Source organism: Lepidochelys olivacea, assembly GCF_965140295.1.
Source record: "Lepidochelys olivacea isolate rLepOli2 genome assembly, chromosome: 17".
NCBI lineage: Eukaryota > Metazoa > Chordata > Testudines > Cheloniidae > Lepidochelys > Lepidochelys olivacea.
Window position 1 is genome coordinate 129,261 of NC_140427.1, and position 27,111 is coordinate 156,371.

The 27,111-nt window shown below is 42.2% G+C and overlaps 2 protein-coding genes across 6 annotated transcripts in view; one reads left to right on the forward strand and one right to left on the reverse strand.

Annotated features, from left to right (window-relative positions):
- Positions 1-16,826, forward strand: part of YWHAE (tyrosine 3-monooxygenase/tryptophan 5-monooxygenase activation protein epsilon) — a 56,908-nt gene extending 40,082 nt beyond the window's left edge. Inside the window, exons 5-6 of the mRNA XM_084651023.1 lie at positions 1,939-2,075; positions 15,905-16,826. Coding sequence (XP_084507149.1) covers positions 1,939-2,075; positions 15,905-15,957 — 190 coding nt within the window. The 3' untranslated portion in view covers positions 15,958-16,826. The remainder of the gene's footprint in view (positions 1-1,938; positions 2,076-15,904) is intronic.
- Positions 16,827-21,485: 4,659 nt separating this feature from the next.
- Positions 21,486-27,111, reverse strand: part of MYO1C (myosin IC) — a 122,128-nt gene continuing 116,502 nt past the window's right edge. For all 5 annotated transcript variants that reach the window (XM_084650750.1, XM_084650751.1, XM_084650753.1 and 2 more), the window contains exons 31-32: positions 24,510-24,609; positions 21,486-23,088 (exon numbers count right to left, since the gene is read on the reverse strand). In XM_084650750.1, the coding sequence (XP_084506876.1) occupies positions 23,062-23,088; positions 24,510-24,609 (127 nt within the window). In that variant the 3' untranslated portion in view covers positions 21,486-23,061. The remainder of the gene's footprint in view (positions 23,089-24,509; positions 24,610-27,111) is intronic.

A 27,111-nucleotide genomic window follows, 5' to 3' on the forward strand; every position in this document is an offset into this window, starting at 1 on the left:
GAAGCATGTCCTCTAGAATGGTGGCTGAAGCATGAAGGGGCATACAAATGTTTAGCATAGCTGGCATTTAAATACCTTATAATTAGGGATGTAAAATGTTAACCAGTAAGCATTAGTCTACTGGTTAACCTGCCTGAACCATTAACCTCCGGGCCTGCTGGTCCTAGCATCCCTGCGCCAGCCAGAGGAGCTCCAGCTGCATCGCCCGGCCAGAGGAGTGCTGCCTGGCCAGTGCAGCCTCAGTCTGGCCGGTCCTTTAATTGGTTAACAGTTTAAAGGAAATTTTTTAATCATTTCAATGGTTAACTTTTTAAACGGTATTTACATCCCTACTTGCAATGGTGGGCTACTAAAGTCCCATGCAAACGCCTTTTCTCACTTTCTGGTGACAATGCAAATAAGAAGTGGGCAGCATTGTCTCCCATAAATGTAAACAAGTTTTAGATTGTTTTTGAGTGCAATCTACATTTGTAAATTGCACTTTCATGATAAAGAGATGGCACTACAGTACTTGTATGATGTGAACTGAAAAATGCTTTTATTTTTACAGTGCAAATATTTGCAATAAATAATGTAAAGTGAGCAGTGTACACTTCATATTTTGTGTTGTAATTGAAATCAGTATATTTGAAAATATATAGAAAAAAATCCAAAAATATTTAATAAATTTCAATTGGTGTTCTATTTAACAGTGCCATTAAAACAATTAATTCCCAATTTAAAAAAAAATAATAGCGGATTAATTTTTTTGTTAATTGAATGAGTTAACTGCAATTAATCGACAGCCCTAGCTTAAGGCAATTAGTTTTTAATTAAAGGCCATTAAATCTATTTTCAAGTTCACTAATAAAGCAGTAGATTTTTATTTTCAGTATACTGCAGGATCTAGTGTATAAGAGGGTAGCCCCAGCTGGAGCACCCTCCTGCGCCAGGCCATGGCACAACCTGTGTGCCTGCCTCCATTCCCCTTTCAGAATCTCTAGTAACTCTTTTCATGCTGTCCTGCTTAAACAGCCCTCCTTGGAACCAGTATATGATAAAAACATTGTACAAATGGTCCAGAACATCCCAACCCATAGTCCATTTGTCACCACAGTGCAAGTAGTCACTAAAATCCCAAGACGCCTTGTCACTCAGTGTGACTTATATCATACACCAGTGTCTTCAGCCACACCTGGACTCTTCGTCAGTTCTCCTCTGCCAGGACAGCCACCTCAGCCCTTCTAGCTAGAGTGCAACCCCACTCTTATCAGTGGGAATGCCCATAACCTCTTTGCTGAAACCTCATCTTTACCTTGGGAGCATCCTTCACTCCCCTGGCCCTCTCATTGTTCCCCTGGATCCAGCTTTCTGGTCTGGAAATGTCAGCTGGTAAGCTTCTCTGCTGCTCTCCTGTCTTCAGCCCTTGCCTTTGGCTCTCTGACTTAGAGCCAGTAAGCACCTCCCTCTGCTGCTGTCTGGCATCCCGCCCTGGATCAGGGATGCTAACTAACAAACCTCTCTTGCTGCTGGCCTGCCTTGAGTCTTCTCCCAGGAACCACAGAGTCTTCTGGCTCTGGCAGTTCACCTGTCTCTTTCCCAGCTGACTCAGTGGGTGCTCTTAAGTGAGCCCTCACTGACTAGGTCTCTACTCCCTAGGTCCCAGATACCCTCTTTTGAGCTCAATTGGAGTTAGCTGATGAGGCACAGGAGCATTGGCTCTTGCCTTATTAAAGGCCCAGTGTCATCCTGTGACATAGCATCCAAGTGACTTTGAAAGTCAATGGGACACAAGTTCTTAAGTATTTAGGTGCTTTTTTGAAAATTTTACCCAAAAGCTGTAGGGGCGGTTTCGTTAACTGAACTAAAAAATCTTGTTCAATAAACGAGTTAAGCTGGATACCTTTATAGGTGTTTGTTTTATGACATCTTGTATATTAATCTGATTAATATTTGTAGGTTGGCAAAAGCAGCTTTTGATGATGCTATTGCAGAACTGGATACACTGAGTGAAGAAAGTTATAAAGACTCTACACTTATCATGCAGTTGTTACGTGATAACCTGACACTATGGACTTCAGATATGCAGGGTGATGGTAAGTAGACTTCTGCTCTAAAATGCTGCTCCACCCTTTATCTCCCAAAAAAATTCAAGTTAAGCTAAAGGGGACCTGCAAGCATGTAGGTGTGGGGTGGATTTGAACTTCTGCACTTTTTTGACTGTTTTTCTTACAACTGACCATAGTGAATTTCTATCTTCCCTTCTTATGTTGGATGACTTCATGGAGATGAAACGAGTGTACATTGGGAGTTTTTCTTAGCCCTTAATTGAAGGGATATGTTGAATCCTTAAGAGAGGTTTTCTCTCTCTTAAATTAAAATATTTTGTCTCAGCAATAATGCTTTTGCAGATGGAAGTTATTTTTCATTTAATCGGGTTTAATTTACTTGGTGCTTGTCATCTTTCAAGTTGTCCATAGTCTATAGGCCTGAATTTCTAATAAGTAAGACTAGCAGGAAGACCAATCTTCTTTCCTTTCCCCCTTAGGTTCCCTACTATCACCATTATTCAGGGTTTCTCTACACTAGTGTTAAAAAACCAAACAAACAAAACCCCAAAACACAAGCCTCCTATTTTCCCTCTGTAGATCAGCGTTAATATCTCCATAGTCCTTTTTGATTCCTAGTGAATGACTTTTTTCCATGGAGGAATGAGTAAATGTTAGTAGTAGGGCTGTCAAGCAATTAAAAAAAATTACAATTAATTGAGCTGTTAATGGAATACCATTTATTTAAATATTTTCAGATGTTTTCTGTATTTTCAAATATTGATTTCAATTACAACACAATACGAAGTGTACAGTGCTCACTTTATATTTTTATTACAAATATTTGCAACATAAAATGATAAACAAAAGAAATAGTATTTTTCAGTTCACCTCATACCAGTACTGTAGTGCAATCTTTGTGATGAAAGTGCAACTTACAAATGTAGTTTTGTTACATAACAGCACTCAAAAACAAAACAATGTAAAACTGTTGTAGCTGGCATCGCAAGATATTTACATGCCAGATGCGCTAAAGATTCATATGCCTCTTCATTCTTCAGCCATCGTTCTAGAGGACATGCTTCCATGCTGATGAGGCTCGTTTAAAAAAATGTTTAAATTTGCAACTGAACTCCTTGGGGGAGAATTGTATGTCTCCTGCTCTGTTTTACCCACATTCTGCCATAGATTTCATATTTATAGTAGTCTCGGATGATGACCCAGTACGTTAGTTTTAAGAACACGTTCACTGCAGATTTGACAAAATGCAAAGAAGGTACCAATGTGAGATTTCTAAAGATAGGTACAGCACTCGACCCGAGATTTAAGAATCTGAAGTGCCTTCCAAAATCTGAGACGGATGACGTGTGGAGCATGCTTTCAGAAGTCTTAAGATGTGGAAACTACAGAACCCAAACTACCAAAAAAGAAAATCAAACTTCTGCTGGTGGTATCTGACTCATGATGATGAAAATGAACATGCGTCGATCCGCACTGCTTTGGATTGTTCTTGAGCAAAACCTGTCGTCAACATGGACGCATGTCCTCTGGAATGGTGGTTGAAGCATGAAGGGACATATGAATCTTTAGTGCATCTGGCGTGTAAATATCTTGCGATGCTGGCTACAACAGTGCCATGTGAACACCACCTGTTCTCACTTTCAGGTGACATTGTAAACAAGAAGAAGGCAGCATTATCTTCTGCAAATGTAAACAAACTCGTTTGTCTGAGCGATTGGCTGAACAAGAAGTATAACTTATTGGACTTGTAGGCTGTAAAGTTTTACATTTGTTCTATTTTTGAATGCAGTTTTTTTGGGTACATAATTCTACAGTTGTAAGTTTATCTTTCATGATAGAGATTACAGTACTTGTATTAGGAGAATTGAAAAATACTATTTGTTTTACAGTGCAAATATTTGTAATCAAAAATAGTTAAGTGAGCATTGTACACTTTGTATTGTGTTTGTTTGAAAATGTAGAAAGCATCCAAAAACATTTAAACAGGCTAGATCTGTGGGCTCAATGAGTAGTGATGAATGGCTTGATGTCTAGTTGGCAGCTGGTATCAAGTGGTGTGCCCTAGGGGTTAGTCCTGGGACTGGTTTTGTTGAGCATCTTCATTAATGTTCTGGATGGTGGAATGGATTGCACCCCCCAGCAAGTTTGCGGTGGACACTAAGCTGTGGGGAGAGGTAGGAAAGCTGGAGAGTAGTGATAGGGTGGGGGAATTTGATAGCCTTTTCAACTACCTGAACGGGGTGGGGGTTCCAAAGAGGATGGAGCTAGGCTGTCCTCAGTGGTGGCAGATGACAGAACAAGGAGCAATTGTCTCAAGTTGCAGTGGGGGAGGTCTAGGTTGGATATTAAGAAACACTAGTTCACTAGGAGGGTGGTGAAGCACTGGAATGGGTCACCTAGAGAGGTGGTGGAATCTTCATCCTTAGAGGTTTTTAAGGTCTGGCTTGACAAAGCCCTGGCTGGGATGATTTAGTTGGGGTTGGCCCTGCTTTGAGCAGGGGGGTTGGACTGGATGACTTCCTGAAGTCTCTTCCAACCCTAATCTTCTATGATGCTACGAAATAAAATGGTATTCTATTATTGTTTAACCGTGCGATTAATCCCAATTAATTTTTAATCGCTTGAGAACCCTAATTAAAAACACTTTTAAAAATATATTTAACACCATTATAAGTGCTGGAGGCAAAGCGGGGTTTGGGGTGGAGGCTGACAGCTTGCGAACACAACCACCCCCCTGCCCCCCGTAACAACATCATGAACTCCTGAGGGGGTCCCAACTCCCAGGTTGAGCATTGCAGTGCTAAAGATTCATGTCCCTTCATGCTTCAACCATCATTCCAGAGGACGTGCATCTATGCTGTTGACTAATTCTGCTTGATAACAGTCCAAAGCAGTGCAGTCTGATTGTTCATTTTCATTATCTGAGTCAGATACGACCAGCAGAAGTTTGATTTTCTTTTTTGGTGGTTTGGGTTCTGTAGTTTCTGCATTGGAGTGTTGCTTTTTTAAGACTTCTGAAAGCATGTTCTACACCTCGTCCCTCTCGGATTTTGGAAGGCACTTTAGATTCTTAAACCTTGCATCAAGTACTGTAGCTGTCTTTTTAGAAATCTCACATTTGACAAATCTTTGCGATTTGTCAAATCTGCCGTGAAAGTGTTCTTGAAATGAACAACGTGCTGGGTCATCATCAGGGACTGCTATAACATGAAATATATGGCAGAATGCGGGTAAAACAGAGGAGACATACAGTTCTCCCCCAAGGAGTTCAGTCAGAAATTTAATTAACGCATTTTTTAATGAGCGTCGTCACCGTGGAAGCATGTCCTCTGGAATGGTGGCCGAAGCATGAATGTTTAGCATAGCTGGCATGTAAATACCTTGCAATTAGGGATGTAAAATGTTAACCAGTAAGCATTAGTCTACTGGTTAACCTGCCTTAACCATTAACTTCCGGGCTGGCCGGTCCCAGCAGCCTTGCACCAGCCAGAGGGGCCCCAGGCGCACCGCCCAGCCAGAGCAGTGCTGCCTGGCCAGTGCAGCCCCAGCCCGGCCGAAGCATGATGGGGCGTATCTGGCATGTAAATTCCTTGCAGTGCTGGCTACAAAAGTACCATGCACCTGTTCTCACTTTTCAGGTGACATTGTAAATAAGAAGAGGACAGCATATCTCCCGTAAATGCAAAGTTATTTTTCTTATTGATTTAGCTGAACAAGAAGTAGGACTGAGTGCACTTGTCGGCTCTCTAAAGTTTTACATTGTTTTGGTTTTGAGTGTTTTTTTTTAAACAAAGCTATTAGTAAGTTGCACTTTCATGATAGAGATTGGTATGAAGTGAATTGAAAAATACTGTTCCTGTTATCTGTACAGTGCAAATATTTGTGATAAAAATAAAGTGAGCACTGTACCTTTTTTATTCTGTGCTGTAATGGAAATCAATATATTTGAAAATGTAGGAAACATGCAAAAATATGTATTACATTTCAGTTGGTAATCTGTTACTTAACCGTGCAATTAAAACCTGCAGTTAATCACGATTAATTCTTTTTTGAGTTAATCATGAAATTGCGATTAATCAACAGCCTTAGCAGTGGTGGTAGTGATTCATCTGATGGTGGTATTCCCTTAATTTTTTTTTTTGAGTGCCCCACCAGCATTGTTTGGGCATAAAGCATTGATCAATTGGAGGTCATTAAATAACCAGTTTTTCTTTTTACAAGGATTAAAGAGGTTTATCTTGGTATCCTAGCCAGATTCTTATTTTTAACTGTTTGTAGTGCTTGTTGGAAGGTACAAGCTTTCGAGCCACAGAGCTCTCTTTTTCAGGACAAGGGAAGGAAGCAGTATGCCTGAGCTAATAAATACAGGTTGGGACAGATTGATAAACAGAAGTTGCAAGGTTTTGGAGTTGGTCACTTGAAATGAAGTGGGTAATCGGGAGTTAGATTGTTACCCATAAAGGGTTTGAAGTGGATAATTAAGGGATAGCAGATGGTGTGGTCTGTTAAATTATTGTAATGAGCCATAAGACCAGTGTCCTTGTTAAATCCATGTTTTCTTGTGTCTAGCAGAGCTATGAATTCAAGTTCCCAGGCTTGTGTTTTGAAAGTGTTCTGCAGGTTTCCCCTGAGGAGAAGTATTGAAAGATTAGGTATGGAGTAATTGCTTTGAAAAGTGTCCACCCACCAGTGATAGTGGTTTTTGCCTTTTATCATTTTTCTGTGTGAGTTCATTGAAGAGCATAGTGATTGTCTGGTTTCACCCACATAGTTGTTGGGGCATTTGGTGCACTGGATGAGGTATACCATAAGTTGTGATAAGCATGTAATCTTGAAAGGTGTCTTGTGGGGCAGTACTGATCATTGTAACAGTAGAGATATGTCTGCAGGTTTTGCATCTGTTCTAGCAGGGTTCGATGCCACTTTGAAATTGTCTCCTGGTATGTGGGGAACTTGCTTCTGATATTGAACTTTGTGAGGTTGTTCTATTGATAGTACTCTGAGGAAAAAGGGTTACTTGCCTACATGTGCATGAGACTGGAAAATCTTGCAAGTAGCATCTGTTGGTCCATCCCTGTGCTCTGGTTTTTCTCATGCTCTGCACAGAGGATATAAGAGGAGGTGTGGACTGGCTCCCTCTTCAGGGCATGCGGTGGCAAGGAGGAACTGAGTTGGAATTCTGTGTCTGGAACTATCCTCTCATTGTCTTCATTCCTGTAAATATACTTGTATATAGTTTGTGGTTTTTTTATAATATTTTATATACTTATTGTAGCAGAATTTGTCCCCAACCTGAGGAACCTCTGTGCCCATTTTTGGGAGTAGCACTGTGCACAAAATTCTGAGATTCAGAAACTGGCCCCTGCCCTTGCTCTTTTTAAGTGACTGACTATACTACCTTCAGTGCCTTCAGCTTGCTCATATCTCAGTCAAGCGCAGTATCTGTCACTCCTTCCCATCCCAGAGCAGAGAGGGACGAGAGCTCCTAGTGAAGAAGTTTCTCAGGGAGAAAGCCATGAGACAGTTAGATCCAATCTGTTTACCTCAGCTGCTGTCCTCAAGCAGCACACCCTCCAAGCATGAGCTCTGGAGCAGAGACTGGATCAGATCGATTTACAGACTCTCTTGGGCGTCTCATGAAACTAGGGAGTGCTTTTACAGGCATAAAATCAGATTTCCCCCTTAAAGCCTGCTTGAAGGAGAAGGATACCTCTCTAACTTCTTCCAAGTTGGATGAGCCTTTGCACACAGGTCCTAAGGACTTAAGTCTTTTTAAGCCTCCCGACCACAAAGGGAAAATGTGCAGGAGTAAAGCACCAATGATACTAACCTTGGTAACAAACACCAGTGCTGGCCATGACCTCTGACAAGCTGAAGGACTGACAACTGTAACAACCAAGAGCTCCAAATGAGGTACTCTCTCTTTCACCTTGGTACTGGACTGAACCTGTAAAGACCACTGACCAGTAAGTCTGACATGGCATGGGATCTAACAGATCCAACAACTGGGATCCTTGTACACCTGGACTGGCTGAGGCATATACTATCCCAGAGGGTATCTTTGCACTCCTGGACCCACAATCTCTTCTGCTTTTGTGCCCAGTCCTTCTTAGGGAAACCCCAGAAGAGGATACAACCTCAAGGAGAAGGAATTACTTTCCTAATCCATCTGTGAGCTGGGGCTTCCTCTCACCAGCTTTGACGGTACCACTGATTAAAGCAGGATCCAGCCTTCCCATTGGCTGAAATGGATGTCCAAGATAAACCATCCTCCTTCCCCCCCCCCCCCCCCAACAGGTATTTCTTGGACCTGTCCTCTGCCCAAGTAGGGTTACCCTCCAGGAGATTGCTGGAACCCAGTGCCTTGGGGGGCACCCTGAACTAGCTTTGATCCTTCTTACTGGCCCTGTTGGTGTCCAGAGGATCCTTATGCACACTCCTTAGATACATGTGCTGTACTAGATAGTCACATAATCCCTCTCCTCCTAGACAACGGCACTCAACTCCATAAGAGTACATGGAGGAGGAAGATGATGAGCTGGTACCAGATTACTATAGGCAATATTGAGAACTCTTGCAGAGGGTGGCGGTAGAACTTCACGTTCTATTAGAAGTCCAAGATACGCAGCAGAAGCTCTTGGATATCCTGCAGTCCGCAGAACCCAACAGGGTAGCTCTTGGTGAATGAAGCTGTTATGGAACCAGCTAGACATACACTGGCAATATGTACACCTACCCCTAAAAGGGTTGAAAAACATTTTGTGTCTGTAAAAGGGGCAATATTCTTGTTCTTGCACCGTGCCCCCAATTCCTAGTAGAACAAGCAGCCATGGAAAGATCCAAGCAGCAACACCTTAAGATCACCCTTCTCTATGTGGGTGCAACAGAATCAGTGATCAGGGTCAGCAGGTATTTCTGCAATTTTAGACTACCTCCTCACTCTGAAGACGTATGGTTTCTCTGTTAGCTCATTGGATATCAACCTAGCCAAACTAGTCCATTTCATCTTCTGGTAATGGCTATTCTATTTTTTACTCATGGTAACAGCCAGCTTTCTAAAGGGTGTGACTGGGAACTTACTACTTCAGTCTCCTACTTTCATCACTTACTGGGCCATCTTTCTAACTGTTGGCCCTGTGCTTGATGTTCCATCTGTCTATGAAAGTTGCCTTCCAGGTTGCCATTATGTCAGCCAAATAGGGAGAGGTGAGCTTGGGGTCAACCTGCCCCAGTGACTACGTTTCATAAAGAGAATTTACCCCTTGGCCTCCACCCAAAATTCATTCTGAAGGTAATTTCTGAGTTGCACATAAACCAATTCACTTACCAATATTCTTACTGAAGCCTCATTCTTTTGGAGAGGAGACTTCATTCTTTCAATGTCAGAGCAAGCACTAGTGTTCAACCTGCAAAGAACAAAACCTGTTAAGAAATCACCTAGACTATTTGGTGCTGTAGCAGACCAAGCACTGACTACTCAACACTCTTACTGCTCAAACTCTTATATGGATATCTGGCTATCTTCTCCTTTGCTATCAGTTGATGCATCTCCCTACTTGGGAGCATTTCACTAGAGCACAGGCAGGATCAGCACCATCTCTTTGAGATGTTCCTATGCTGGACATTTTTAAGGGGACAACCAGGAGTGAAAGCTGTTCTTTCACAAGACATTATGCTTTGGTCCAAGCCTCTTCTGCTGATGCAACCTTAAGGTTTCCATTGTTTCAGGCATCTATACTGCCTGCATCCTTGCACCCCTTTCTGTTTGAGTACTGCTTGCCAGTCACCGATGTGTGGAATACACATAGGAACCAGGACATGAGGAAATAAACGTTACTTACCTGTAACTAGAGGTCCTCTGAGGTGTGTGGTCCCTATCTGTGTTCCACTACCCGCTCTCCTTTCCCTCTGCTTTGAATCATACCTGGATTTGTGGGGTAGAGAAGGAACTTCAGAGGTGACTGGTTTATGCCTCCCCTTATGCCCTCAGTGTAGAGCACAAGGAGAACCAGGGCACAGGGGTGGACCAAGGCATGCTACTTGGAAGGCTTTACCAGTCTCAAGTGCGTGGTGTTCATGCATACCTGCATGTGGAATACAAATAGGGAGCCCACATCTCAAAGAACTTCCAGTTACAGTTAAGTAACCTTCATTTGTTGGGCTAGATTGTTAATATAGATCCAGGCTACCCACCTTCTATTCCTGCTTCCCCCATAACCCTAGGTGCAAACTTCAGGTTTCACAAGGGAGCACACATGCTGCTCCTACATGTTTCTAGAGCAGTGGTTTTGAACCGTAACATTTCCAAAGGGGTCTAAACCTCCATTTGAAATTTTTTAGGAGTCAGCAAATGAGAAAAGGTTGAAAACCACTGTTCTAGAGCAGTGCTTCTCAAGCTATCTGAGGTGGGGGACCCGCAGTTTTTTTCCCCAGTGTGCAAGCAGACCGGCAGCCGATGGCTCGCGGACTGTCGCTGGTCCACTGACCTCCACTTTGAGTAGCATTGTTCTAGAGCATTTCAACTGGTGCAGAAAGTTCATGCATGTTCAAGCTATGGATCTGTACAGATAGTATACTACACTTAGTGGTAAATACAGTCTTCCCGATGATTAGGTGCTCAAAATCATTGTTCCTTTAGTATGGTGGTTGCCCTTTGATGAAACCAACTGGGCTTAGTGTCAGTGATGCACTGAAGTTTGCCTCGGTACTGTGCGGTACCAGTGCATTGTGTCTCATTCTAAGAAGCTGTGCTTAGTTGAATGCAAGTTCATTAAAATGTGTTCAGTAGAATACATAGAAATTAGATAGGAAAGACTATTTACAGTAGGTCACTTTGTTCCTCTCCCTGCCAATGCAAATTATTCATTATAGTATCTTCAGTTTTTTGTCCTAATCAAGTATTGGGCTTCTGCTTCCTTGGCTCCATGCCATAGTCAAGCTTGCTTTTCCTGATGTTCCAACTGACTTTTTTCTTTTTCAACTGAAACACCAGGAAAGCAATGAGATTATTATTAAACAGGATAGCTAAAAGCCAGTTGTCTGTGCGTAAGCTATTTAAAAATTATTATATTCACAATTCTAACTGAAATGGGAAATTTCAGGTCAGCAAACTATATTTACAAAATTGGAATTTGACTAGTGGACTGTTGATCTTTTCAAAAAGAAACACTGTAGTGATAGCTAGTATGCTAGAATATGTTAACAATACAGTTACTAGTATGTTGCCTCTTCTCTCTCCTTCCCCTTCTCCCCCCCCGGCAAGTAACCACACTGGATGCTGCTTGAGACATGCCTTACTTATAGAATCATAGAATATCAGGGTTGGAAGGGACCCCAGAAGGTCATCTAGTCCAACCCCCTGCTCAAAGCAGGACCAATTCCCAGTTAAATCATCCCAGCCAGGGCTTTGTCAAGCCTGACCTTAAAAACCTCTAAGGAAGGAGATTCTACCACCTCCCTAGGTAACGCATTCCAGTGTTTCACCACCCTCTTAGTGAAAAAGTTTTTCCTAATATCCAATCTAAACCTCCCCCACTGCAACTTGAGACCATTACTCCTCGTTCTGTCATCTGCTACCATTGAGAACAGTCTAGAGCCATCCTCTTTGGAAACCCCTTTCAGGTAGTTGAAAGCAGCTATCAAATCCCCCCTCATTCTTCTCTTCTGCAGGCTAAACAATCCCAGCTCCCTCAGCCTCTCCTCATAACTCATGTGTTCCAGTCCCCTAATCATTTTTGTTGCCCTTCGCTGGACTCTCTCCAGTTTATCCACATCCTTCTTATCTGTCAATACACCTTCACTTTTTTGATTCTTGATGAGCAGAGCAACAGATATCATTGGGATGTGAGGTTGCTACTCAGAACCGCATGGGAGACCAATATTAGTTACGTTAATCACCTCCTGAAGATTAGTCTTGCTATGGATGTAATAGACTTAGGTTTGTGTAAGATGTTTGACTTGGTACTGCACAACATTTTAATTAAAAACTAGAATGTCAGATTAATTTTGGATACAGTAAATGGATTTAAAAATTGGCTGATTGGTCTCAAAATATAATTATAAATGAGGAATCATCAAAGGGATGTTTCTAGTGAGGTCCAGTGGATATTGGTTCTTGGCCCTGCACTATTAAACACTTTTATCAATAACCTACATGCAAACATCAAATCATCAGTGAGAGTTTGCAGATCCAAAAATTTGGGGGAGTGGTAAATAATGAACAGGACAGGTCACTGATTCAGTGGATTGCTTGGTAAGCTGGGCACAAGCAAAATATGTGTGTTAACATAGCTAAATGTGTGTTCTAGAACAAAGAATGTAGAACATACTTGCAGGATGTGGGACTCTATCCTGGGGAGCGGTGACTCTGAAAAAGATGAGGATTGTGGTGGATAATCCACTAAATGTGACACTGTGACCAAAAGAGCTAATATGATCCTGGGATGCATAAATGATGCTCTCAAACAGGATACTCCTGGGGGAATTCTTTGCCAAAAAATTAAAAATTCTGCATACATTTTAAAATTCTGCATATGTTCGTCAAAGTAACACAGTATAATCACTCCAGTTTCAATTATTTTGGTAATTTATTTCAAAATATGTTAACAAGAATGTCAACACACAGAGCATAAAAAAAGATTCCCCCAGGAGTGTAGACTTAAAGAAATCCCTATGACAACCCAGTTCCACTTGAGGGGGTTCTGAAGGGGGCTGTCTGGTGCCCCCAGACACCTGCACTCCCCTCAGAGCCCAGCTGTGCGGCCTTCCTCCTCCCCCTAGAGCCCAGTCTAATGTGAATAATTGTTGCTGATAAAGGTCTCTTACTTTGACTTTGATTTTTCTAAAATTAATACAATTTTTAGTAACTATGCTAAATTTAGAACTTCTGTAAAATCAGGGTTTTTTTGGACTGATAATATTTGATCGTTAGGTCCCTACTAAGTTCATGGTTCACTTTGATTAATTTCACAGTCATAGGAATTTAAAAATAGTACATTTCATTATTTCAGCTATTTAAATCTGAAATTTCAGAGTGTTGTAATTGTAGGGGTCTTGACCCAAAAAGGAGTGAGGGGTGGAGGTCTCGCAAGGTTATAGGCAGAGGTGGGGTGTTGCAGTACTGTTACCCTTACTTCTGCGCTGCTGCTGGAGAGCAGCAGCTGCTGACTGCGAGCCCAGCTCTGTAGGCAGTCGCTGCCAGCAGCAGCGCAGAAGTCAGGATGGTATGGTATGGTATTGCCACCCTTACTTCTGCACTGCTGCTGGTGGGATGTTGCCTTCAGAGCTGGGCACCCAGCCAACAGCCACTGCTCTCTGGCCACCCAGCTCTGAAGGCAGTGCAGAAGTAAGGGTGGCAATACAGTGACTCCCTAAAAATCACCTTGCAACTAACTCTCTTTTGGTTCAGGACTCCCAGTTTGAGAAATGCTGGTCTCCACTGTAAAATCTGTATAGTACAGGGTAAAAGCACAAAAAGACCAGATTTCATGGTCCATGATGTGTTTTTCATGGCCATGAATGTGGTAGGGTCCTATTCATTGTGAACCCATTTAATATAGGCACTGATGTATATGAAAAGCATAATGTATATACACCTGTTTGTGTACATTTGAGAAATGTCTTAAAAAAATTGAAAAGGTGGGCCTTTATTTTACTATATAACTACTAATTTATTTGATAAATCAAAGACCCAATAAAACTGTAGTTATAGTTTGGCTTTAACTACTTCTGTTCACTTTTGATTGAATTCTGTAGGTTCTCTATCACTGTTCCTTAACATTTGATGTCACTGGGCTTCTACAGCTGTCCATCTCCTATCTTTTAACCATGTGTCATATCCAAGCTGTTAATTTATTTTCATGCTTGTAATGTTGTCTTTCATATGATTTCTGTTTTCCCCTTCTTTCCTGCTATGTAGATTCCTAAAGGAAAGTCCAACTGTTCATTTCCCAAAAACTCTACTTTGTAAGTCCTCATCATGGCTCAGTGAAGTTCTTCAACTTCAGTTTTCCTCTTGTCACTAATGATGCTTTGCATACCACTATCCTGCAGCTGATAAATTGCTTGTATCTGACTCCATTCCAAGGCTAAGCACTCTTCTACCCATTCATGACCTGTCTCCCCTACCCTGCATCAAATGTAACTGACCCAAACTGACTTGGGCATTTTTATAACTGGACTGGATAGATATTAAGAATACTTGGGCATGAAAAGTACTTCACTTTGGTCTGTTTTATAGTATTTGCTTAAGTATGCCTGTTAGAGCATGTTCAGATCTTCTGTACATATTAACCATCTTCCTGGGTTAGGTCTTCTACTGTTTTTCTCTTTAAATTGAGTGGATCTGTCATATAATTTTGTGTGGTGTTTTCTTGTACATGTAGGTCTTTTAAGCTACATCTTCCAAAACCTCCCTTACATTGTGATAATCCCATACCTAGTGCTAATCCTGTATCTGGAGATGCCCGTCGCGGGCATTTTGATTGGAAGCCAAATGTCATTTGAGTGCTTTGATTGGATTTTACAGCAAACTGTGAATGGATAATCCTGTTTATATGTTGTCCCTGGAGGCAGAACTGTTTCATTGTGGTTAAGAGTAGTTGTGTAGAAAAAGATCTACCTTAGTTACTTCATCAATTGATTTGACCCTTTCACATGTTGCAGCATTTGCTTACATATGTTTAGAATTGTTCACTTTATGTAGTTCCATTGGATTTCAGGAAAAGGCATAGACAGATGGCATGCATGCTTCTAGTTGGGGGAGTGGGAGGGGACAACTAGTTTAGACCTCATTCATAGGCAACAGTTCAAATGAAAACTGGTTTTTCACTGCATGTTACGGACCAGGTGTATAGCTCCAAACTAATTGGCATAAAAAAGAAGCAAGAGAGGGAAAATGCCTAAAATGTGATCTTTAACCTCAAGTCCACGATTTTGGGCTTGTTTTCCTGCATTGGAGTTGCAAAGTTGGAAAATATATTCATACCAATTTTGTTTGGTGAAACTAATATACTGTGCAACTTCAGTGGAGTTCTTTTGCAAAATTGACTGTAGCACTGAGACTGAGGTGGCCTTCTCTACACTAGAAGGGGCTTGCCTGAAGTAGCTGTCCTCATAAACTCTCCCAGTGGAGATGCAGCCATTACAGACAAGTTCTTTTGGCAGAATAGCTTTTACTAGTTCCCTGAACAAAATAAACTATACCAGCAAAAGGACTTTTTTTTGCCAGTAGAACTGCATCTACACTTGGGCTTTTGCCAATGTAGCTATGTTGATTGGGGATGGTGGATTTTTTTCCACACACCTAAACAAGAGCTATGCCAACTAAATTTCCAAATGCAGATCAGGCCTAAGCAAAATGAGTGGTAGGTGTTTCATTTTCTAAATACCAGTGTGTTAAACACCATTTCTTTATTTAAGTCAGCGTTCTTCATTTTAATAGTAAAAGTGAGGTTATTAGGGAAGTACAGTTTGATCTGTTTGGTTGTAGTTGTCACTAGGATTGTGTGACAGTTACGCCATAATTTTGTCTTAGTTGTCCCTTTTTAGAGAGCATCTAGTTTCATACGTGCATCTTTTCATTGTCACTTTATTGGTTCTTGGGTGACTCTGTCCTTTTAGCTGGGAACATGTACTAATAGCCTGTGGCATAATTCAGTGTTTTGTAAAATGTGGCAGGTTTGGAGTGCAGAACTTTTTCCTTGGAAGGACTTTACATTAAAACTGGTTTTATAAGTATGTTCTATATATGATTAAACTGCATGAAAACAATCAATGTCAAGATGTTGGCAACTTTGTAGGGCTCCTATATGGAAATGATGAAGCAGCTGACTACTTTTTTTTACACATTTTTGTAGGTGAAGAACAGAATAAAGAAGCGCTGCAGGATGTGGAAGATGAAAACCAGTGAGACACCAAGGCCAACAAGAGAACCCATCTCTGACCACACCCACCCTCCCCAACAAATCCCTCAGTGTCACTCTGAGAACCACCAAATCTGACTTTTACATTGGGTCTCAGAATTTAGGTTCCTGCCCTATTGGGTTTCTTTTTTTTTTTCTTTTTTTTTTTTTTACACAGTTTAAAAGTTCTTAAAGGCAAGAGTGAATTTCTGTGGATTTTACTGGTGCCAGCTTTTAGGTTCTTTAAGACACTAACAGGACTGCATAAAGGTTTTTTCAGCATTACTGTATTGTCTTCTGCCAGATGTGACGATTATTGTTAGAAGTGAATATTACATCTGAAAGCCATTAGACTTTTAGGGGAGAGATTTGTTATCGCACTGTAGGGCGCATGTGGTGGCATTTTTCCTTTTTTATAATTGTTTAAACTGAATTTTATACCAGTGTTTAAACTTAATTGGGTGTTTAGCTTGAAGTTTCAGGTTGCATTGGAACGTTTATTGTAGTGATTTTACTGTTTAAAAAAAAGTTTCCAAACTGCTGAAATGTTGCTGAAAAATATGGTGCTGGTAACAGTTCAACAATCCGTGGCTGCTCATTCTTGCCTACTTTTTACTTTTCCTCAAAGCAGGTTAGCATTGAAGGTGGCATTGAAAAGCCTGCATGCGTGTTCAATATTTTTTTTCCCTTCCCCATCCCTATTCCCCTTCGCTCGCTCAACCTCTTTTGTTCAGTATGTGTAACTTGAAGCTAATTTGTACTACTGGATATCTGACTGGAGCCACAGATACAGAATCTGTATTGTTCTTACTGAAACACAGCATGGAATTAACATTAAACTTAAATAAAACAAACCTAAATTAAAAAATGCCAAATATTACTGTGAGTTCCTCTTTTATACTTGGATTAGCTAGAGTAGACTTTCATACATTACAAGTAGCAGGAAAATTTGAACACTTCAAAGGAGGGGGGAGGGCAATAGTGGGAATGAAAAAAATACATGCAGGATGGCTTACATTTAAACACTAGTAAGTATTTGGTAAAGGAAATTCAGATGGACTCACTGAGCTTTTGAAGGGCTTGTTTCTATAGTATGATGGATTTTCACAAGTTACTAGATTTTGGGTGCCCAACTTGAGACCCTTTTGAAATCAGGCCCCTTTAAGGTGTCTGTGGTTGAATACCCAAAATTGCTGATCACTTTTGAAACTTAGTCCCCATTTCTAAAGAACTGGAGCCATTAGTGTATGTAACACAGGCTGTATGTTAGCTCATTGTTTGTGCCAGATCTGTTACAATGGGGTTCTTCAGCTGCATGCAGCTTGGAGCCAGAACCAGATCTGTCAGTCACTGGCTGTGGGGTACTGCCCTGCCTCTGGAATTTCCCTCATTTTTTTTTTTCCTGCTGTCACAGCAGCAGGCAGGCTCAACCATACCCTCTTTGCTGCCACAGTGTTCTGAGAAAAATTCCAAACTGTATTTCAGATTTTTAAACTAAAACGTGGTTCAGTAATGTTAACCAGCTGTGTCCCATGGCTGTTTGCTTTTGCTGGGGGAAATTGTCCCCTCAGCTCCATTTGTTGGGAGCTCAGCTGATTCTGCAGTTGGGCTGGGCTGAGGAAAAATTACATCCTAAATGGAGTTGCCTCTGCATGCCCTTTCTCCCCCATGCCAAGCAAGTTGGGAGAAGGTAGGTCCACTGGGTAAGAAGCAGCCCAGATTGGATAGGGTTCCCCTTCAGGCAGGAAAAAAGAGGCAGCAGATTGGAAAAGAACATGCTCCAGGGAAAGCAGCCCCACTTCTATCTCCATGAGAGGAATGAAGTTGAAGGGCAGCATACCAGATGGGAGGTCACTCCTGAGTCCTTACAACCCACACCAGCAGCCACACACCCCTTGACTATGGAGCTCAGCTGCCTCTCAGCCTTCAGGTTGTGGATGGAGGGGACCAGACAGAGTATGGACGATACAAACACCAAAGAATGTGGTATGGGGCATTTGAGCCCAGTCCTCTCTCCCTGCTGCCTCTTCTATACCAGGTGCCCCCATACTGTTATTCCAAGGTGAGATTTCCAGGAGAAAGACACATCTCCTCTGATGTGGATCCTGCCTAGAGAGGTTCTAGGGTTAGCTCCAGGCAAGTGCCTACATTGAGAGACAGTGACATAGGGAGACAAATAAGCCCAGTTTCTTTGAGAACAGGAGAGCATTAGCCACTTGAAACATTTTCAGAGTATTGGGAGTCCATTTTTGCTCCTGCTGCTGAAGCAGGATGATGAGGCAAACTGCCAAAGGGGAAATAAACTAATAAAATTAGTATATTTACCTTGCACACCTACACAGAGAATCAAATAGTAAAATATATATATTTTTTTAAAGGTGAGCTAGACTCGGAAGAATGAACTGCATATTGTGAAATAATGCCTGGGAGGTCTGCAGCTGCCCCAGATAAAGGTATAGCTGTATATTGTGCATGCTGGAAAGACTGAATAATGGGATAGGGATTTTATGCCACCTTTAAAGGACTGGGAAAATAACAGGTGGTTGTGATCAGCGGCTGCTGCTGATTGCCATGTCCTAATGCCATTGTTCCCAGATTGTGTTACAGGGTGCTTGTCTTCACCACCTTCTCTGCCCAGCAGGTGACTATGGAGTGATGAGAGGGACAGCAGGTCCAGCTGTGGAAGAACTGGCAAGTACTAAGGGGCCTCAGCCCATCCCTTATCTACTTCTCTTGATCTCCCTGGCCTCCATATTAGGAGGCCAGACAGTTCCTTAGTGGGCAACAGTCAGAATTTAACCCAATAGCCACATTTATCTTCAGTAGTGAAAATATCCCTGGTGGTTAGGGACTCGGTGTTTCTAAGGGGGAGAGATTTTTACCTGAAGGAGTGGTCATCTCACTATACAGGCCCTTCACAGGCAGCCAAGTCCAGCCAGATATTGTCAGCCCCCTCCTTCATAAAAACAAACATGAACTGTCATCTGACATCCTAGGTCCCCCTGCATGCTTTCAAAAGGAATGCCTTACATGAGTAGACAGAATTGCAAGTATGGTCCCTCAACCATTTTCTGGAGGCAGCAGGGGGGAGGGGCGTACAGGGCTGTTGTATGAAGCTTTTGGATTAGATGACGCAAGTTCTTGGCCATCTTACTGATATGATGGGACCTATATGAAAAGAAGCTGAAGTTATTCTGGGTTGTCAGAAAAATAAACTAAGAAACCTGGATCCTGCCAGATGCTATAGAAAGAAATACAGGTCAAATGGCAAATTGAAGCTGGCCATGAAGTACAGTGGGAGAAAATACCTCCTGTAAGTGTTACCTAGAACAAATGCAGGGTTAGTAGCTAGCTGCTCTCTGTTGCCTCAGAGCTATCTCCCACCAGCCCTTTCCAGAATTAGAACATTACGACACACTAAGGCTATCAAATGACTAAAAATTAATCTCAATCATGCAATTAAGCACAGTGTTCAACCAATATTTGGTGGTATTTTGTCTCATTTTCAAATATATTTATTTCAATTATAACAATACAATGTACAGTTCTCACTTTATATTTTTGATGAATTTGCACTGTAAAAAGCAAAAAATAGTATTTTCCAATTCACCTAATAAAAGTACTGTAGTACAGTCTCTGTATCATGAAAGTTGAACTTACAATTGTAGAATTGTTTTTGTTTTTAAAGCAGGGAGCCCACTCCATGTAAAACTTTAGAGCCTACAAGTCCCCTGAGCCCTGCTTCTTGTTCAGCCAATTGCTCAAACAAGTTTGTTTATAGTTGTGGGAAATAATATTGCCTGCATCTTGTTTAAAATGTCACCTGAAAAGCAGAACACGCACTTGCATGGCAGTGTTGTAGTTGGCATCACAAGATATTTACGTGCCAGATGCACTAAAGATTCATATGTTCCTTCATGCTTCAACTACCCTTCCCGACAGCATGCATCCAATGCTGATGACTGGTTCTGCCTGATATGACCATGGAGATCACTGTTTCTACCTCTGTTACATATTTTGTTCAAGATTTGTTGCAATTAGGGGATGTAAGTTGTCTATGGAAAAGCTGACTTGTTGAATGATTATGCTACTTGAATGTATTCACCATTTTGTATCTGAAGTTATGAATATTAACTACCTGTGTTGTAAATGTTTGCTCCTTTGGTAATACTTACATTGTGAATGAAGTAGTCAAGTGATAGCTCATCAATTATCTGCATCTAATGGACTTCCTGAGGATAGTCTAACTAGAGTATGGGTAATGGCCTCTGCTATGACTAAGTGAAGCAGCCATTGACATGTGATTTACCCATTTGACTCCAGATTCCATCTTGTTACCTTTAATTTTCCACAGAGTAGCTCAACTTTAGTGTAGACATGGTCATAGTTGCAAAAAGACCTATACCACTCATTGAGGGTTTTTTATTATGTTAGTGTATGAGTGGAGTTAAACTAGTAGCAGAGTATCAGTGTTTTCACTGCCACTGCTCTGTCAACAAAACTGAATTGTAGACCAGGCCTAATTTACTGTTTGGTAGCCTGTAGTGCTTCATCATGTAAACTGGGATAGTCTTTATGCCTGGATGTGTAATATTGCTATTGGCTATACTAAAATGTGTATGTTAGTCAGGTGAGCCCACTTTATTGAATGGGTCAGGTCATAAATATCTGGCCACCATCATTATTTACTGTGGCCTCAACTTTTGTTACATGCACATTTTACTAAGGGATTTTAGGTCTCTTTCCAGCTCAGTGATTAAAGCTAGTGCCTAATATTGGGCTAAGACTAGTTCATTGCAGAACACTATGAGAAACATGCCTATTGTAACAAATTCTGCTTTTTCTCTCCTCATCCCACCTCTCCTTAGTTACAGGTTTTATGTTTCTCTAAGGCACAGGTTTAGAGTTTGTCTACACTTCAGCATTTAATGAAGATGCTACTTACAGTGGTTGGAGAGCTTTTCCTATTAGCATAGGTCCACCACCTCCCCAAAAGGCTGTAGCTACATGATAGGAGATCCTGCCTGTTAACACCCCTAGTTACAGCTGAGGGGGTTAGATAATAAACTACTCCTCATGGGTGTTGCCTTACTTACTACACTCAGTCACATATATTTATACTGATAAAGTTTTTAGTGTAGACCACAGCTTACTCATCTGCACATCTCTCAGATTGGCTTCTCATCTTAGGTGCTTTACTTCCATCAAGCAGAGACCTACTGGGAATGGTTCAAAGGCAGCATTGGTATGCAATGGCCAACAGCAGGACTAGGCTCATTTATGTACTACTAAACTTCTTCCCTTCCCAGTCAAATTGTTACAGACCATGGGGAGTGACGCTAATTATACAAGTTAAGCTTCAGGCACAACAAGATTACCAGATGATACTTTTAGAGGCACAGCATTAGAAGGTAAGAATGTTACTGTTTTTAGGGTAGTTGCTAACGAACTCACTTTAGTTCACCTGTTACATAGCCTTTAGTAGAAATGCTTAACAATAAACAAAAATGACTCAAATAAAGCTTCAGTTTTTTTGTAAAAAAAAAAAAAAAAAAGTTTATTGAGCAGACTTTTGGGATTACATCATTGAGTGTATACAGCATTAATATAGTATATACACTAGAGGGTGTACAGCATTACATGCTTGAGGCAGTGTTTATCTGATAGCACATGAAGTAGAAAAAAAGTATTAGCGTGAGCTCATTGCACACCAATGGCAGCATGTTTGGCCTGCCACTGTCCCATGATTACAGATGGAATTGTGAAGGCATGCTCTGCCCCAAAGAAGGCAAGTACATGGTGCCTTGCAGCCTATCTTTACCAGGAGAATGTTGACTCTGGCAGTTGCATCTCACTGTGATTCAGCTGTTTACTAGAAAGCATTCACCACCAAGCTTTTTCCTCCTAAATTTATGTATAACAAAAAACAAACAAACCCTTCATATTTAGTGCTTTTTTTCTCAGTAGTGCTCTTCCCCTGGTGCAGTTTTGGTGAATATTTTAACAGACACAGTTCAGAGTAAAATGATATAGCATGGAATTTAATGGCAAGATTCCACAAAGTGCAGGCACCATGTGGCCAAGCAGTAATCCAGGTGGGGATGAATAAACCACCTGTTTCCATTTAAAACAGTGTTTGTTTGTGGAAGGCTATGTCTAAGCCCTGGGTGTGTTTGAGACTGCAAACGCCTGGGTACTCCTGCCAATATGCAGCGATTTTCCTGCAGTGCTGCTGAGTAACTGCAGCAAATAGCAGCTTGGGCAGAGAGACCAAGGGCTTTAACAGAACAGGTCACTTGTGAATCTTTCACCAATACCAGCCATGTGGCCAGGACCAATAAACACACATGCTCTTTCAGGTGGAGGGGAGGGAGGAAGAGTTGTGTGTGTCTGCAAAAAGGAGGCAGTCTTTTATGCACATGTTTAGGCATAAGAAACAGGCATTACAGTACAAGAAGAAAAGGGTAAGGGGACACCTTTGGAAGGCAGGTTCCACGTGAAGAGTGCTTTAAAAGAGTACAGTTGCTACATTACCTCCATAATTGTTTTTAAAAAGCTCAAAAGTTCCCATAGACTCTCTGCTTTTTATAGTGCAACTCACCCACTGAGCTAAAAAATATTTACAGGGTTTTACTCATTTATATAATATGGCTTTTTACTATTTTTATACAAAGCATCAGAAAGTGACAAAGCAAAATTCTTCATAAAATGTTCTCAGATGATAAAGTCTGGCACTTTATTGAGTTGGCCAATACAGATCTGCCACTTTATATTTCTTATGATCATGCTTTCGTATGTATGTATCAGGACAGATGAGAAAAAGCTGGTAATTTCACTTCAGGGCTTGGTCTCTGACAACCTTAACACCCCCTGACGCCAGCTGAGTACATGGAAACAAACTCAGACCCAAGTAGTTGGAGGGGGAAAGAGAAGGTGCTTTTTTTGGGGTAGTTTCAGATTACATTCTCTTGTTTTCACTTTGTTTTATGGAAGTGTAGTTCTTTGGTAACTATTTGAGCAAAGCAGCAAAAAAAAAAAAAAAGACTTCAGGCCACTATGTCCAGCCACTTGTATAAAAGGCAATCCAGATCCCTTCCTGCTGACAAATGTTATCATCGAGAATTCAAACGAGGAGCAACCTGAAGAGGAGAAAGGCAAAGAATCTAGAATGTGGAATGGAAACAAAGATACTGCTAACGTTTTTAACAATTACCCCATGAAGATACTGAAGTCTGGACTGGAGCAGAGTTACCCCGTATGATATGCAGAATAAATAAGAACTTGTCCTGATCTAACAAGTTCAGCCAGATTCTGTAAATCAGGAAGCAAACGCACCAATTTGCCAGTGCAGGAAGTCAGGGAGACAGTATTTCTTAAATCTCATGCAGACTCCCAACTGTTTACCCCAGTAGCCTGGAACTTCTACCAGGGTTATCAGTGGAGGAAGATCTGCTTTGCTTGTTCCATGTGGTAGAAACTGAGTCCACATAAACTTTTTTAATTGGCAAACACTATGGGCAGTCCCAAAGGATTGAAAATCATAAAATATTTTGGGATACGTTATCATATAGGCATAAGAGCAAACAGGGGCCTTGACCACTTGGGGCTATGGAAGGTGTCCATAGCCCAGAAAAGGGATGCTGGTTTCAGTGTCCTGGCCAAATTCCAACAATTCTGTTATGTAAAGTCTTCTGTTTTATGTGAATAAGTAACTCTCCTCTCACTTGCCCTCCTCAAAACCCCAATCTGTAGGGCTGCTATCTTAGATGGTTCCACCTTAGGGGGGAGAGGGGTGGAAAGTTATTTCCCTTCTGGGACTGACTTCTTGACCAGTCTGAAACTGGGATGGAGACTTTAGATTCAATGGGTTTGGACTTACCTCTGGAGAGTCTTTGACGTGAAAGGATTGTTCAATTTGCTGGGTTCCTCCACTGAGGAATCTTAGCATGTTTGCACATTGGGGACCCCAACCAGCAGAACAGACAGCTCTATTCAGCTGGCACAGTGAGGACCTCTGTGCTGTAAATATGGGAGAGCTCCCCTTTCTGTGGCTCCTGAAAGGGGGTCTCACAGATGGAGCCTTCACACTGCTCCATTTGGCCTGCTGTGACATGATAGCAGAGGGGAACAAATCTGGAGGAGTATGACAAGTAGTCCTGTTCAAGCCGCAATATGGCTATTTCAGTCCCAGAGGGGAGCTGAGATTGGGGTAAAGGATTTTTTCTTACTGCTGCTCTAAAAACAACACTTTATAATGTGGGTTTGGAACAGATAAGGTGGGAATACTGAGCTGCACCACTACAGGTAGAGAAGCAGCATGGCCAGGTCTGAACAATTTCTGGTAATTGCAGGAAAAGAAGTGTGCTGCCCTCAAATGTCTCAGAATGGGAGAGAGGTTGGGATGCAAATGCTTCCCGTGTTGTGTAGGGGACTTGACGTGTGTCAGGGATGCTGTATAAAACAAAGTCTACCATAATTTAAAACCCACTTTTCTAAACACATTTAGATTAATTACTTTCCTTCTCAAGCAGTGCAAACTCTTACAACAGAAGACACTTACCACAGCAAGGTGGCCATTTTTGGCTTTGGCTATGAGCAGTTCAGATCCTGAAGTAAAGTCAATTATTCCTTCTTTGCCTTGCCCAATTGTAAATTTTATGCTGAAAGAAACAAAGGAAGAGTCCTCACATGGTTTGTAAGTGGTATGTTAGCTAACTCCCAACTTGTTCATGATCAGTATAATTGTGGCTATTTTACAGGAAATGTTTGTCTGTCTCTGAGCACAGCAACACTTGCTTAATGCTACAGTACAATGCAAATACTTCCAAAAATGGTTACGTGCCTGTCTCAACTGTTGATGTGTTCCTTGTGTCCATTCCATGTCAGGTGTATATGTGCCCCACATGCACTGGTGCCTAAAGCTTTTCCCCCAGTGGTATCCGGAATCGCCCATGTATGCGCTGGTATAAGGGACACCGCTGTGCCCCTCCTCTCATTTCCTTCTTGCCAGAACTCCGACACAGGGGAAGGAGAATGCTCATATCCATTCCATGACCCAACACATCTCAAAGAAAAAACAGGTTTTTCTTTAAGTGTTGTTCTTCGAGATGTGTTGCTTATATCCATTCCAAGTAGGTGCGTGCATGCCGCATGCACAATCGTCAGAAAGTTTTTCCCTAGCAATACTCATCGGGTTGGCTGTGGAGCTCTGGCCCTGCTGACCCGCCGCCTCTTCATTTCCTTCTTGCCGGATTACGCCGACAGAGGGGAAGCGGATGGGTCTTGGAATGGACATGAGCAACACATCTCAAAGAACAAGAGTTACAAAAGGTAGATAAAAGTTTTTTCTTCTTTGCGTGATTGCTCATGTCAATTCCAAGTAGGTGATTCCAAGCAGTCCCCAGGAGGAGGGGCCAGAGTTCACAGAGTTGTAGACTGAAGCACTGCTCTACCAAACACAACATCATCTCTAGCCTGCTGCGTGATGGCATAGTGCGACAAAAAGATGTCCTGACTGGGGACCTCTGCTAGGAAGCACGGCAGGAGTAACAGGAGGCACCAATCTCAGTCCTCCTTCGGCCAGGGCTAGGGCTCAGCTAAGCAGCCTTTGAGCTCAAAGCCAAACTTTTGAAGGTGCGCCCAAGGATGGAGCACCAGTTCAATGCCCGGATCCTGCTCCTCCCTTTGTGAACCATCTATACCATTTCTACCATGCCTGGGCTCAAGTAACTTCAGACCACTGGGTCCTAAGCATGGTAGAATTGGGATATTCTCTCCAATTCTGTTCCCTCCTTCTGTCCCACCCACCCTCCCTGTGTGCAGACCGAACCAGGACCATATAGACAGACTGGTCGTGCTCTCTCCTCAGGTTCTTGAGTCCCTCCAGTGGTAGCTCAATCCACAAGCAGGTGGTGATCTAGGAGAAAATTCTCTGAGATGACACTGGGAGACCCTTCATCCTGTCAGCCACCACAATGAAAAGTTGAGTAGACCTGCAGAAGGGCTTGGTTGGCTCAAAGTTGGACAGGGCATATCTGATGTTCAGAATATGCAAACACATCTCCTTGTTGGAATTTTATGGTTTTGGGAAGAACACTGGCAGGAAGATACCCTGACTGACATGGAACTGCGATACCACCTTTGGCATGAAGGCTGGGTTGGGGCACAGTTGGACTTTGTCCTTGTAGAACACCGTAACAGAGGGATTCTGAGGTCAGGGCCTTAATCTTGGAGATTCGTCTCACCAAAGTGATGGCTACAAGGAGGGCGACCTTCCACAAAAGATGTGAGAGAGCAGGAGGCAAGGGCCTCTAAGGGAGGACCAGTGAGCTTGGCAAGGACCAGGTTGAGATCCCATTAGGGAACCGGATCATGGACCTGCGGCATTTAAGAGATTCTTTATACGCCTTGAAAGACTCTTTCTGCAGGTCCATCATCATTGCTTGTAAGAAGACTGATCTACCTTGGATGTGAGAGTGGAAAGCCGATATGCCTGCCAGGTGCACCTTGACTGATGAGTGTCAGACCTTGGTGCGTTAAATGGAGCAGGTATTCCAGAATGGATTGTAAAAAAAGACTTGAGCTGAAGAAAAGTTCCATTCAGATGCCCAGCAGGTGAATTGTTTCTACTTAGCCAAGTTGCTCTGGTGGAGGGTTTTCTGTTTTGTTCCTCGAGGCTTAGCCATACAGCATCCATGCTGTCAGGTTTAGTAGGGAGGCAAGGTTCGGGTCCCACGAGAGCAGATCTGGGTGGTTGGCAAATGTCCAAAGGGCTGCCGCCGCTAAATCCATGAGCATGCCAAACCAATGCTGGCAAAACCATGCTGGGGCTATCATAATGACTCACGGTTAGTCTGTCTTTATCTTCAGGAGGACCTTGTTGATGAGTGGGATTGGTGGGAAGGTATACATCAGGTTGCCTGCCCATGATAGAAGAAAGGCATTGGATAGTGAACCGCTGTCGAGACCTGGCAGGGAACTTAACTGGTAGCATTTTCTGTTTTGCCTGGTAGTCAATGGGTCCATCTGAGCAGTTCCCCACCTCTGGAAGATGGTCCTGATGACCTCTAGGTGGAGGGACCACTTACGGTGAGAGAAGAAGGACCTGCTAAGGCGATTTGCCAGGGTGTTCCGGACCCCGGGGAAGCAAGGCTTCCAGATGG